Source organism: Thunnus thynnus, chromosome 6, assembly GCF_963924715.1.
Source record: "Thunnus thynnus chromosome 6, fThuThy2.1, whole genome shotgun sequence".
Taxonomy (NCBI): domain Eukaryota; kingdom Metazoa; phylum Chordata; class Actinopteri; order Scombriformes; family Scombridae; genus Thunnus; species Thunnus thynnus.
This window is the reverse complement of record NC_089522.1, coordinates 7,912,176-7,926,840: the sequence shown is the minus strand read 5'-3', so window position 1 is coordinate 7,926,840 and position 14,665 is coordinate 7,912,176. Positions and strand designations below refer to the sequence as shown.

The 14,665-nt window shown below is 39.4% G+C and overlaps 1 protein-coding gene across 1 annotated transcript in view; it reads left to right on the top strand.

Annotated features, from left to right (window-relative positions):
* The first annotated feature begins 297 nt into the window (after positions 1–297).
* The window catches only part of ctnnbl1 (catenin, beta like 1), a 61,551-nt gene continuing 47,183 nt past the window's right edge, over positions 298–14,665 (top strand). The window contains exons 1-6 of the mRNA XM_067591490.1: positions 298–463; positions 1,443–1,673; positions 3,293–3,399; positions 3,737–3,876; positions 4,195–4,292; positions 7,298–7,391. Coding sequence (XP_067447591.1) covers positions 434–463; positions 1,443–1,673; positions 3,293–3,399; positions 3,737–3,876; positions 4,195–4,292; positions 7,298–7,391 — 700 coding nt within the window. The 5' untranslated portion in view covers positions 298–433. The remainder of the gene's footprint in view (positions 464–1,442; positions 1,674–3,292; positions 3,400–3,736; positions 3,877–4,194; positions 4,293–7,297; positions 7,392–14,665) is intronic.

Genomic DNA, 14,665 nt, shown 5'->3' with positions numbered 1-14,665 from the left:
ACTGGACTAGAAAATCTGTATCCAATCAGCGTTACGAAAAAGCTTGAATAAACTAAATTTGTTCAAAAATATTTCAGGGTAAGTAAATCAGATTGCAATCCTGCTTGAAGCACAAAGCAGGCTTTTTTTATTATGTATTATAAATTGTAGACATGCAGAGGATTAAACGTTACCAAGTGAATTAAGTAAATGTTTCTTTTTATTTCCAGCTTCACTGAAATTAGAGGTAAATTGCTGTGGTACTCATGAGCTCTAGTCACGCTGTCATGGATACAATCAAGCTTTACGACAGTATCATGTAACGTTTTACGGCATGCATGTGTTTTTGTGGGCAGCGGGTTGTTGTTAGCCGGTTAGCAAACTGCTGAAGTGTATGCTCTTAGTTGTTTCCAAAGGTTGAACAAAACATTTTTACGTTTTCCAAGCCAGAGAAATGGATGTTGGAGAGCTCCTGAGCTATCAGGTAGACATTTTATTCTGCTCAGCAGTGTTTAGGGAACTCTAACTCTAACTTAACGTTAGCAGTTACCGCGCTAGCTAGCTACAGTATGTGACAGCAGTGAATGAAAAGCTACGATGTTAGCGTTAGTTATCGCCTAAAACAGGTTTTACACACACATACTCATAGACAAACGCATAGGCATTTGTACACTTGCTCATTTGAAGAGGTTGCATGGTTTTGTGTTCAGTACAGTTACACAGACTCTAACTTCTACTCCGTTTCTGTCTTGCGTGCCGGTTTCAGTTTAAAAAAAACTAGCAATTAATACAGTTTTATTATTTTGGTAGACGCACAAACTCCATATTATACGAAGAATGGCATTTTATCAATCGTTGGTTTTCATTATCAAATTCGGCACACGAGTGACCTGTAAAATAACTCGGTATTTCATTAAAATCGTGGCTGCTGATATTTCAGGAAAGGCACCAATGCAGTGTTTCGCTGCTGAGTTTCTTTTGTGATGTTTGCAATGTTGTATTCAGTCAGCTGCAACGATTAGTTGATTAGTTAAACATCAGAAAATCATTCGCCAACTATTGTGATAATCGTTTTGAGTCGTTTTCTAAAGAAGAAATGCTAAATTTCTCTGGTTCCAGCCTCCTCAATGTAAACATTTTCTGGTATCTTTAGTCCTCTGTGACCTGTACGTTTTATAGACCAAATAACAAAATCGATTAATCAAGAAATAATCAACAGATTAATTGATAATGAAAATAGTTTCAGCCCTAGTCAAGTACATAGAGATACTTATAGGTGGGATGGAAAAACTTATCTCTTCATTCTCATTTCATTACTTATCTCTGATCACTTCTTATGTATGAAATGTTAAGGAGAATACCTGTCTGCTTTTTCTTCCACCCCATTTTATGCAAGCTACATCTTAGTCATTACAATTCCTTTGTGTGTCATTACATTTCTCTGTCTCTGTCTTATCTCGCAGCCTGATAGAGGAGCAAAGCGTCTGAGGGAAGAGGATGGAGGAGCAGCAGGAGAGGATGACTCCCGAGGAGGGAAACAGCAGAAAGGGCTTAGTGTCAGAGAGTTGACCAGACACAGAGAAGCAGGAATAGGAATGGAAGGAGGGATTGAAATGAGGGAGACTGAGGAGATGACTGGGGATAGGAAGAAGATCCTGGAGAAACTGATGGACCAGGATGAAGAAGAACCTGAGGTGAGTGAAATTCTTAGTATAATTATTACAAAGTTGTTACATTCATTTTCTGCAAAGTGTTATTTTTATTCAGAAACACACTACGTGCACACACTCTTGATGTACTTTCTTTTCATTCACTTTGTCTCAGCAAGTTACTTCATGCTGTGACTCATAGTTAGGACTTAAACTGCGACGTTTTGTTTATTGTGTATGTGCAGGTGTTGTTTGTATTGCTTCACTGTTGACACTATTCATTGCACACAGAACAATGGAAAATATAGACATTTCTAATGAGCAATTATCACTATTTATTTATAGATGGCATGCAGAACTGTGCTTGTGAAGTGGTATGATAGCTTTGAGTTGGATTTTCAGCCCTACTTAGAATCATCACCCATCACACACAACGCTGCCTCTTGAAAGAACAAATGTGACCTCCATACACTGTGCTTAAAGTTGCAGAAGAGTAGAATAGAGAGTAGAGATGGCATGTCAGATGTGTTGCTTCGCCTTGATTTTCTCTGTTGGAGATTTGAGGTTTATCAGGACTCAATAAGTGTGCCAACATTCAAATGAGGTTTCTGTTACTCTTGGTAATCTGCATTGCTTATTTTCTCCTGGTACTCTTGTACTCTGTGTGAGTTACAACGAAACATGTCTAAAAATGTGATGGTTTCAACTTCTTAGCTACTGTAGGTGAGAGTGTGTTTATGTCTAAATGTCCATATTTCTGCACTTTATTCAACTGTTCTTATTATCTCACACTGCAGCCTTTTCATATATTCAATGTGTCAAGTGCTACTCAAAGCAAAATGCTGCACTGTTCCATAATGTCAGGCAATTGTAATTTCCTACCCTGTCATTATTATTATATAAGACTTTCCTGGCTTTTAAGCCAACAGGAGGTCAAACACGTCCCCTTCCAGTGAAGTGACCTCAGATTCCCTCCGATTGTTGAAAACGCCTGGCACTCTGCTTCACTCACATGATTAAGCTTAGTTTATGCTTGACGCAGTGTCCTCAGTGCAAGGGTGTGCGCGCCAAAAATGATGTCATCATGTCTTTCACGTTGAGCACAAAGGCTCTGCAAGTTGTTGCAGCTCTTGGTCGCGCACGCCTGAAGTTTTTTAACTGCTCGCGGACATGCAGAAGTAGCTGAAGTGCTTGTCGATTACACACACCGACCACAGTACAGCTATAACCTCCATTGAGACGTCTCTCTGCATGTAAGGGATGGACAGACCATCCCCTTTGTAGTTTTAATAGCCATAAGCAGATAAATTCTTCCTCAGCAATGACGAGCTCCAGGACAGTGTGTGTAGCTATTTGGATAATAACATTCTTCAGGTAACAGTCGTTGACTTCTTGCTTATTCATAGAATATTTTGTTTGTACATCCCCCAGGTGTTTGGGAGAATACTGCAACAAACAACACGTTGAGCATAAAAGCTTCTGTCCATGCTCATAGCTCGCGCCCCATTAGCGGAGGCTTGCGCAACTACAAACAAGGCTTTAGGATGAACTTGATGTCCCTTTGTTGTCATTGCAGCCATTCCTTCAATAAAATGTGATTTCTCTTTCTGTCTTCCTTTTCGTCTTTTCCTGCCTACTCCTTCCCTTTCGTACTAATCAAACAGGCGGAGCCAGTGGATGAGAGTTCAGTGAAGAAAATGATCCTGACTTTTGAGAAAAGATCGTACAAAAATCAGGAACTTAGGATAAAGTTTCCGGACAATCCAGAAAAGTAAGCATGAATGACACTCCACATTGTTTTCTGTGGGTCATATTTTAGGATTTTGTTAAAACAATTTTTTTTTTATAACCGACAATGTATGCATGCATTAAGCTAAGTTTCATGTGGACTTACGGAAGCCTAAAATGCTTAAACTAATTCTTTGGTAAATTGACACTGTGTGCATCACTATCACCAAAATAGAATATTCTGTTGTCTGCCACTTCTCTACAAGACAGGATGTGTCTAAAACTAATGAATGAATTTCTGTCTGCCTCAACTGTGCTTAGAGATGAATGCTAACGCAGAATGCTAACATGCTAACGAAATTTCTTCTTCTTTAAACCAGGTTCATGGAGTCAGAGCTGGATCTGAATGACATTATCCAGGAAATGCATGTGATTGCCACAATGCCAGACCTCTACCACTTGCTGGTGGAGCTTAATGCTGTTCACTCACTGCTGGGCCTCCTCAGTCATGAAAACACCGATATCCTTTCACTTAAAGATTGATTCAGTCTGTCTGTTCATTTTAATCCATTCATCCCATGTTTAGAATTTGGCATTTAACATTGATTTTTAAAAGATAAGTCTGGTGATATTAGTTTTTTTTTTTTTTTTACTTATGGTCAATAAATCCAGAGAGAAGACCAAAAGCAGTAATAATAACACTGTAGTTTTGTTTTTTAATCAATCCCACATAAAAGTGCACTAAAATAAATTGGTTGGAGTGAATTAAATGTCATATAATATAAAACAAAACAGAACAACTCAATGACACAAACTTATTGTCCTTAACCTGAGCTACATGTCGCCATAGCAGTAGTGGATCTGCTGCAGGAGCTGACAGATATCGACACACTCCACGAGAGTGAGGAGGGTGCTGAGGTACTCATAGATGCTCTGGTGAGTTCAGGATTTACATCAGTCTTTGTTGATATTGATGAAACAGCACTCTGTGGGGTCAATACTTCAGGTCTGGGCTCTGGCATCCAAAACAGGCAGATGAGATTGATTCCTTTAGTCTCTGTTAATGAATCAAAAGCAAGGACATTTTGAGTTTTTGATCACAAAACTTTTGTTATATTGCTGCTGGGCAAAAAACCCTTTTGAGACCAGCATCTGTCTACATTTGATATATTGATACTAACAGATTATGAAATTTAGAATTATGTTAAATGACTAAAGTAAAAACACTTTCTTCAACTTCAAACATTTACTTATTTGTTAAAAGAATTTTCTGAATACCTTTCTAAAGCATGGGATAGGAGGAGAAAAGTAACATGATAGTTTAATTCCTAAGACTCTTATCTCATATGGACTGCAGACTATTGTTTTATTTACTGGATCCTGGAGCATGATTTGGGGGAGGTGTATGTTTTATGTTTAAAGCGGCTTATGTTTATGTTTGGCTGATATATATGGATTGTGCGGATAGATGATGGTGGGTAACATGCCGTTATGTTTGGTTTGTTGTAGGTTAATGTTTCTGAACAATCCCATGAGGAATGAATCATGTAAATGACCCGATACTAAAAAAAACCTTAACTAACTAAACTAAACATACTGTAGTTTAACTGAGCTACTGGGGTTTACATGCACAAAATACTTTGTGTCATGGTTTTATGATCTTTTTAGTAATATACCAGTGTGAGTTGTTGTGGCAATTAAATGCATTTGAGATTGAATTTCACAAAGTGACAAGAACTTAGTCAAGGTGAGGGAAAAAAAATCAAAATATTATGTCAGCCACATGATCATAGCATCTCATCTCACACTCTTTATGGTTATCTAAAACTTTTCTTTGTTACCCTCCAGCTGTATCTGTTGGCATCAATTCTTCTCCCTCTCTGTATATATTTATCCCTCTCTCTCTTTTGTTGTTGAGCCTGTTGTGTTGTCTATGAACCAGGGAAGATTTTTGATGCCCCATTATGTGTGCTGACATTTAGACTGATACAGACAAAGACAAAGGTCAAACTACAATTACTATTTGCCAATATACCTACAAAGGGGGAAAAACAGTGTGCCCCAGTTCCTTCACAGCTGTCACTATGACACTACATCAAAGACTCTGTTGGCTTGAATGTGCCAAGTTTTGTGCCAAGCTACATCCCACTGGTATTTGTCAGGGAATATTGGGAGTTGTTTCTCACCACAATGAATGACCAGTTTTGTCTGACGTCTCAAGGGTCTTTGAGCAGGCTGACTTGATAATTTACACTTCTAGGCATCCACGTAGGACATTTGAATTTAGGAGTTCAGTGAAAGAGACATTGCAATGAGGATCACAAGCACACTGATATATTTGAAATCGAGATAGTATGACTTCTTTGTTTTGGGACACATTTAACCAGTAAACACAAACCCATCCTCCCCGTGGAGAAAAAAAAATAGTGGTTGGCTTCTTTTAAGGCAGAGCAGAGCGTTTCCAGAAGAGGAATATGCCAGCCTTTTAGAGGAGCACTCAATTGTTTGGCTACAGCACTCTACTTTTTGCCATAGTAAAAAAAACAGCAACTTTGAAATCCTCCCCAGCGCCACAAGCACATCCATACACAGCTCTGTTGTTGGATTGTGTGAACTACATACGTTATGTTTGAGGATAGTTTGATGATCATTTGATTTGCCTTTCCGTGTTTGCATAATGTACTGTTGGAATAATAATACTAAAAAGTGGAGTGATGTCTTAAGAACACATCACTCTGAACCATTTTGATGAGCATCAAGAGGCTAGCTGGCTGGCTAGTATCTGACAGGAACAATAGTACAGACATGTTGGATGAATGTCAACTTTTGACCAAAAAAAACTGCAGTGTGTGTGTGTGTGTGTGAATTGGATTGTGACATGATATTGGGTGAGACAGTAGCTCAGGTGGCTTTGCAACACTCAGGAAAAAAGGCATCATATAAATGCAGTCCATTTACCATGCGATGGAGCGCCATAAACCACACTCTTCTTTACAGTAACTTCCAAGGGAATTGGTTTAAGGGCAGCAAGGGTTGGTTGAATCCATTTGTCTCTCCTTTTTGCTGTAATGCCTCCAGCTCCTCTGTCCTTGCTGCCAGAAGGCCAGGTGGTATCCTTGATAAGATGAATAAAAATGATCCACGACGGTCTCTGGTGGCTCATAAATCTGTGTCGACTGTCTGTCTTCTTTCATCTGTAATAGTACTTTTATCCAGCCAGTCGGCTCCCTGCGAGGCGAGTTCTGTTTGGTTATGAGTCTCCAATCTTGACTTGAGTGATAACACTTGGACATGTTCAGAGAAGCTCAGACAGAAACCAAGTGTCATCTGCCAAGACCGAGGCTTAAAAGTGAACATTCATTTTGTCATCTCTTCATTCTTCCGCATCTTCTCTCTTTGTGAAATGAGTTTAACTTTTCTTCTGAAACATCACTTCACGTAGCAAAATATAAAGATAAGGATCGAGTTGCCAGACTTCAAACAATGTGGAAAAAGTTGAAAGTTGTGATATTAGAAAATTATTCTGTTAAAAATTATACTGATGTAATGGTGGGAAATTTCAAAATCTGTTCTCAACCAACCCAACCTCAACAATCATACTGTTACTTGTACTTCATAGTATACAATAGTCATGTTATGTAGGGGAAACATGTTTTTGAGTTGTGTAATGTCATGTAAATTACATTCTTGTACAAGAAGAGCTTTGTTTGTAAGAAAAATGCAGTTTCTGAGTGAGTCACCCTTCTTTGAGCTTCCAGTTATCACTAAACTTGTATGAAATAAAAGTTTAGTCAATGTTGACAAGGTTTATATAGAAGAATTAAATGTTTTTAATCCAAGATAGACTTGGATGTACCTCTTGAAGAGGTAAACAAAAATCAAAACTTCATTGACGTTAATTTCAACCTCTCGATATCAAACTTTTGTTTCTGTGTCTGTAGTTGGAGGTTCAGGTGGTGGCCTTGCTGGTGCAGAATATGGAGCGGCTGGATGAACAGGTTAAAGAGGAGGCTGACGGCATCTATAACACACTGGGTAAGGAGACGTACGCCGAGGCCTTGATGATGAAGCTCCAGTCAGTGTTCATCCTCAGGCAAACCGCCATCAACAAAAACAGCAATTGCATTTTCATGATTTTATCCCCAAAAGACCTATTATATATACATACAGGTGACAAATTAAAGGAATGGCTGCTCTGAGATTTAGTTAAGGGACAAGGGACTGTACGCAGTATATTTTCAGCTGTTTACTTAAAAAAATAATAATTTAATTTCTTCCAACTTGCCAAAGCTCTGTTTGTTTGTTTCCTACAGTATCAAGCAGAGCCTTCAATTGGATACTGTTGGGTGCAGGACAGAAACAGAGCTACTGTCGTTTCACTGTCACCTGTCCAATTTGCGCAAAATGCATCTGAATCAAACTGCTGAAAACTTGGCACCCAACGCCCAAACATGCAAAATGTTTTGAACTGAATCCCAGTCTATCGAAACTGGCCAACAAAGCTTGTGCCAGGAGTGAAATATGGAACTGCTTTGCTTACAAAGACTGCTACTGTCCTCTTGTTCAGTGGTGGGAACCAAAGTAAGATTGCAAGCAGTATCTTAGTGTTTTTTATGCAGCACCACATCATATTTTAATTATAATCAAGGTGTATTCTTATATTCCTCATTCAATGCAGGGTTGAATATTATATGTAGAATGTTTGTTGTTGATAATTATTCCACATTTTCTTTGACGTTTTTGTTTTTAAGAAAAATACGATAGTTATTCTGTTTTCTTTTTGAATATTCTTGTTGGTTGTCAATCAAGAGCAACAACATTATTAACACAGTTTTAGACAGCGTTGGTATTTAAGTCACGATTGTAGTATTATCACAACTCTATTACTGTATGCACAATCCTCACATACCAATCTTCCTCTTAGTAGCAAAACAAGCTGGGCTGCAATATAACCAGTAAAAAAATTGCACAGCGTTATGCATTCATTCATATTCAAAACGTGGTACTAATATCTGGGACAAATTTACTGCACACTGTAGGTGCTGCAGAGACGCTTCTCTATGCCTCTATACTGAACATGATAAAAAACAGGTTTGGATAAAAATAGCAGCTCAATGACACTAGAATATTTAGAGCAAGCATTATTAATCAACCCTTTCTTGTTTAGTGCTGAAACATGACAAGCTCTTCCAGCGGGAGGCACATCTTCAAGGTGTGTATGAGCCAGAGCCGGAGCTTTTGGGCGGCACAGTGACAGGGAGTCCTTGTGGACTCACACAGAGAGGATAGCCTAACTTTATTTGTATTCTATGAGCTTTAAAGTGTAACTACATCCCTACGTCTGAGCCCCACTATATAATGTCTATATATAAAGCAAGTAAACAAAGTAGGTTTGTCCTTCGTGTTCCTTGAGAACTGTCAATCTGATCTACTTCATTCCTGGCAGGTGGATTGCTGGGGAAACGAGGAAGTGCAATGTAGATGTGTAAAGTTGTTTGGATGAGCGGTTCTTGAGAAATATATAAAAATACCTCAGAAATGACGTTGATTTGCTTCTTCTTCTGACCATGGAGTCAGTGAGTGGAAATACGGACAGCACCACATTGTGGTCGGAGATGGGATTATATCCATCGTGTTAATGACTTAAAAATGTTTAAGAGACTTAAGCTCTTCTATTGAACTGTGTAACGTTACTGTGAACGAAACTTGACAGAATCTTGCAAGATTAGTGCTGGATGTCTCAGGCACATTCAGAAATATATAAAAACACCTCCTAAACAACGTTGCTTCTGCTTCTTCTTCTGCACGTTGATTCAATGAGTGGAAATACGGACAGCGCCACTCTGCCATTGCAACCCACATTGTGGTCAGAGATGGGATTACATCCGTAGTGATAAGAACTACCATAGAGAATGAATTGAAAAAATTTAGAGAGTTAAACTATTCCCATTCCTGACATGTGGGAACTTTGTATGTATGGTCAAGACATAGTGCAGGATGTCTCAGGCACGTTTTGAACAGACACTACTGATCAACTTCAGCTCAACTCAAAATTGTGGTCTCAGATATTCTGCATGTGAGGCGTTTAGGGAGCATCAGTAAATTGTAGAGTCTACCAATAGCCTACATGTGAGGCATTTAGGGAACATGGGTAAATTATAGCGTCTACTGATAGCCTTGGTATGAAGCGTTTAGGGAGCATTGCTAAATTGTAGCATCTATCAGAAGTCTGCATGAGAGGTGTTTAGGGGACGAGCACTGTTCTCTCTAGGTATTGAGAAATCGACCCGTTCCAAACAGGCACGATTTGAACGGGCATTGCTTGTTTTAAAACGTTGAATCCCAGTGTAACCGGAACTGTTACTGAACCTGTCCGACCGCAGCTCTGCAGCTCTGCAGCTCTGCAGCTCTGCAGCTCTGCTCCGCAGCTGACAGGTCCACAGCGGAAAGGTTTGCTGACAGACAGTCTTGGCAGAGCTCCAGTTACACCGTGATTTAATGTTTGAAAACAAGATTTTACCAGCTGATTACTGCAGGAACAGACAGCCACAGAGTTGAAGAGCTGCAGGGCGAGATGTGAGGAGGATTTCTGTTGTTTTTGTGGCTGCCAGCAGTACTTCCACCCATGGACAGTAACAGACAGAGAGACCCCTCCAGCAGGCCAGTGCAGCTGTTAGCCTCTGAAGCTAAAACTGCCTCGATCAGCGTATATTTGAAAATGAGCATGGGCAGTTTCACAGACTCACACCCAAGGGTGGGCATTGACATTCTACCATTTATATAAATTTCATGATGTAGAGAACTCCCAAACAGTCGACTCTACGTCAGCTTTGGCCCTGCCTTTTCAGGACTGATTTTAAACAGCAGATGACAGGTTGAGCCATTTTTAACCCATGAAATGCCGATTTGTATAAATTTGGTGTCAGTTTCAATATTAACACCAGCATTGATGTTTTATCACAGTACAGTGATATCATTTAGTTTACAGCTCAAAAAACACGTTTTAGTGTGCAGTGCCTCTTTAACAATGTGTCCCCCTGCTACCAGGTGTCCTCGACATTTTCAGTGATGGCGAAAGGAAGCCGTCAATGTCTCATTTAAATGTTTTGGCAAAGAAGAGGCACCTTTAAAACACCAGCAGTGTCCAGTGAAATATTTTTTCCCCACTGGCCAACTTGGCCAGTAGATCAGAGTTTTACTGGCCCTTTGTATATTTTAGCCTAGCGTTGCAGCCAAAAAATGAAAATAATTTTTTTTTTCCATAATTTTGGTGATTTATTCATTTTATACATAACATGTATAACTGGGAAGCTCCCTGAAAAGAAAAACCCCAACTTAAAAGGCAGACTCAAGGAATCACCCCAGCACCCCAAAAATTCTTATATATACACATGCATACATACATATACAAACATAACAGGGTGACAAATTAAAAGGAAAAACTGATACAGGCCTGAATGCTTGACCCCTACAGTGAGGGGATCCGGTGGCTCTATTATGCTGTGGGGGACACCTTGCTGGCATGGTTTGATAAAACTTTTCCCACACCCAAATATTTTAAGAATATACTGTAAAAAGCCTCACTCCACCCTATTATTGGGGCACTTTTATTCCGATTAAGCCGCATAAGGTGTAATAGGCATCTGACATTGTCTGTGGACGACCTTCTTTTTATGAATCCTACTTGATTTGATTGTATTAAGTGTGATAAAATATTTTCCAGCCTCATAGCAAGAACCTTCATCAGAATTTTGCAGTCGACGATGATCAAACTAATAAGTCTAAAACTTGCTGGATCAGTTGGGTCTTTATCTTGTTTAACAATTAGGGAGATCAGAACTTCATTAAATGTTTCTGGCAGTTTCCGCAGTGAGAACAAATCTTCATACACAATTGTGAGGATAGAAGCCAATTTGTCAACATACTTCATAAAATATTCTGAGGGAAAACCATCTAAACCAGGCAATTTTCCAGCTTTCATAAATGAAATAACGCTTTTGACCTCCTCTACAGTTATGTGGCTGTCCAGATAATCTTTCTGATCCACTGACATTTCTGGCAAGTTAATCTTTGAGAATAATGTCTTGTAATTACCCACCTCTGGATTCATCTCAGATCTATAAAGTTGGTTATAAAAATTTGCAAATACCTTGTTAATGACCCTTGTGTAACAGCTGCTATGGTATAACTAATCTTTTTTTGGTATAAGCTAATTGTCTAGCCAGTAGTTTCCCTGATTTTTTCTTTCTCCACTCTCATAGAAATTACTTTTTAGTCTGAACGGGGCATACTCAGCTTTTTTATTGCATATTTTGTTTATTTGAAATCTCAAGTCACACATTTGTTTGAGTAGTAGATCAGTGTGTTTCTCAGACATTTTGTGTAATTCTTCAAGGTGAGATTTAAGATTCTTCACTCTTTGTATTTGCTCCCTTTATTTCTGCTGGAATAGGCCATAATTCCTCCCTTTTATAAGCCTTAGAGGCCTCCATTACTAAACCTAGTTGCACTGCAGCATGATCGGTCGATGCTAAAGGTCCTATTGAGCAGTCTGAGACACTCTCCACCAGATCCTTGCTGATCAAAAATAATCTATCCTGGAGTGAGATTTATGATTATGGGAATAGAATATATATTCTCTCTCTTCCAGGTTGACAATCCTCTATATATCCATCATTTGATTATCCTTCATCAATAGTTTAATTGCTATTCTGTCTTTTGGTACATTATTAGAAAAAGTGGAGTCCCATTTAAAACTTGATTAAAATCTCCAGCTATAATTGTATGCCCATCAACTATGCTCCCCACTGATTTATTTATTTTATGAAAGAAGCCTGGATCTTCCATATTTGCAGCATAGATATTACATAAATTAACTTTTATGTCATTATTTTTGGCTTCCAAACATAGGCTCTAATTCTTCCTTCTTCGTCCTTTTGTGCCTTTTATAATGAGAAAATTCAGCTTCTTATGCACCAGAATAGCCACTCCATGTTTTTACTAGAGTATGAACTATGATATAACTGACCCACCCAGTCTCTTCTAAGTTTAGCAGCCTCTGAATCGATCAAGTGAGTCTCTTGTTAAAAGGCTACGTGGGCTTGTTGGGACTTGAGGTATGATAAACACTTGTTTCTTTTTATGGGATTTTGTAGCCCGTTTATGTTCCAGGACACTATCCTTACACAACTAGCCATAGCTTAACAAATGTGTTTTATGTGCCTCATACTGAGATGATAACTCGCATAGAGGAAGGGGGGTAGTGAATAAAAAGGGAAAAGAAAAAGAGATGCTGCCCAGCTGCCTGTAAAAACCTAAGTAAACAAATACCACATAAAAATCCTCGTTCAGAACAGAGAGCATTATATAAGACCCTCATATATGGAACCCTATACCCATCTCCTACCCTTCCCTTACTCTTGAGAGACCCACCTCAAACATGATCTATTAGGCACACTGAACTGGTCACCATCAAGAACCCCCCACCACCCCTCACAAAGTCATCTATTGGTAGCTATTTCTCATTACATTATGTGTATGTGCTGGACAGCCAGCAGAAAGTATTGAAAGTATTTCACAGGTAACATTTTAGTGATATTATTTGTGTTACTCTGAGACTTATACCAATAAAAGCAAAAATAGTACCAATTCTTCATTATCCTGACATAACTAGATCTAAATCAGGCTTTAATAATAAAATGTGACAGCAACGTCTCCCTTGGATTAAAGTAAAAATACGAAACAGACATCCTATTCAACAACTTCCAGCCTCGCTACAGTGCCTGATGTCCAATTGGTTGGGCATACAGTCCTATACTCACTGTGTCAAAAGATGACTTGGACCAAGTGCAAGAAGTAAAATAACTGAGAATAGTGTCCCGATCATGTCACTGCACCCAGAGCATTGCTGTTCCATCAAACAGTTGCATAAATCCGGATCCCAATTTAGTCTCCTGGCCAGATTGTTGGTCCTCTGGGTTAAAGCTCAAGTAGCGTCTGGTGATTATCTCCGTTCCTCTGTTTCCTCCTTGTTAAGGAAGTCCATTGCCTCTCGGCGATATGTAAACTTCATTCTTTCCCCCTCCATGTAAAGCGCAGCTCAGCTGGATACGCGAGGGTGAAACGCACATCAAGATTTTGTAGCCGAATTCTAACATCTTTGTACTTTATCCTCTTCTCTGCTGTCTCTTTAGTCATGTTGGGAGAAAATGACAGCTTGTAACCTTCTCAGATTATATCATCCTTGTTTCTATATTTCTCCTTTGCGGCAGCCAACACTCGCTCCCACTCCACAAAACTTAGAAGGGTGTGATAATTGGTATGGGTGGCCGGCCTTCTTCGGGCATTGGTATCGGGGCTCGGTTGCATCTGTGTTCTGTCAGGTTTAATCCCCAAGGCTTCGGAGATAATTTTCTTCGCACATTCTGATGGTTTTCAAGCTTGTCCCTCAGATCGATGAGCCGCAGGTTCTGGCACCTGTCTCTATTAGCAGCATCTTCAATGGCCTAATGCAGTTCCTCACACTTTTTAGCACTTTTATCCGCTGTTTGGCGAAGCTGCTAGTTCTCATCTTCTAACTGAGAGATTCTGCCTTCTGCGTCATGTAGCCGGAGCAGGGTTCCATCGACATCTGTTCTTAGCCCAACATTGGCCTCCTTAATTTCTGTCATATCTACTTGCAAAGCCACTAAGAGCTTCCTAACTTGCCCCATCTCCTCTGTGGCCTTTATCAGGGACTGTTGCACAGCCTTTGTTAATCTCTCCTTTGCCAATGCCTGCAGCGTTTGCTCGCTTGATGTTAGCCCCAAATGTTAGTTGTGCTAGCATTAGTGTTTTGTTTGGCTGCTGTAGTCGCCGTAATGCATAAATCACCAGATCTGTCACACAGTAAATGTGTTTATCACTTCCCTAAAACTTGTAGCACAGCCACTCTGGTTTAACTAGTGTATTCGGAGTAACTAGGTAGGTTAATCAGGACGTTTCCAACTAGGCAACCATCTTGCTTGATGATCTCAGGTGACTCTGGATATGTACTGTTGATATATTACACAAATATGCAAAATATAAAATCAGACAGATATTGGATCAGTAAATGAATGGTGTATAAATGTAGGTTTCTTCTTATTTTGTGTAAAGCCAGAGAGTATGGAACATTTCAGCGAGTATGATAATAAACCTTGATAATAAACTCAGAAAATGCTGAGAGATCTGCAGAAATGTACTTGTTAAAATAGAACAGTAAGAGAAAGAACATAATGGCATTTGTTTGTGTGCAAGTGTTCGCTCCAAGCTCCTTCTGTCTGCTCCCG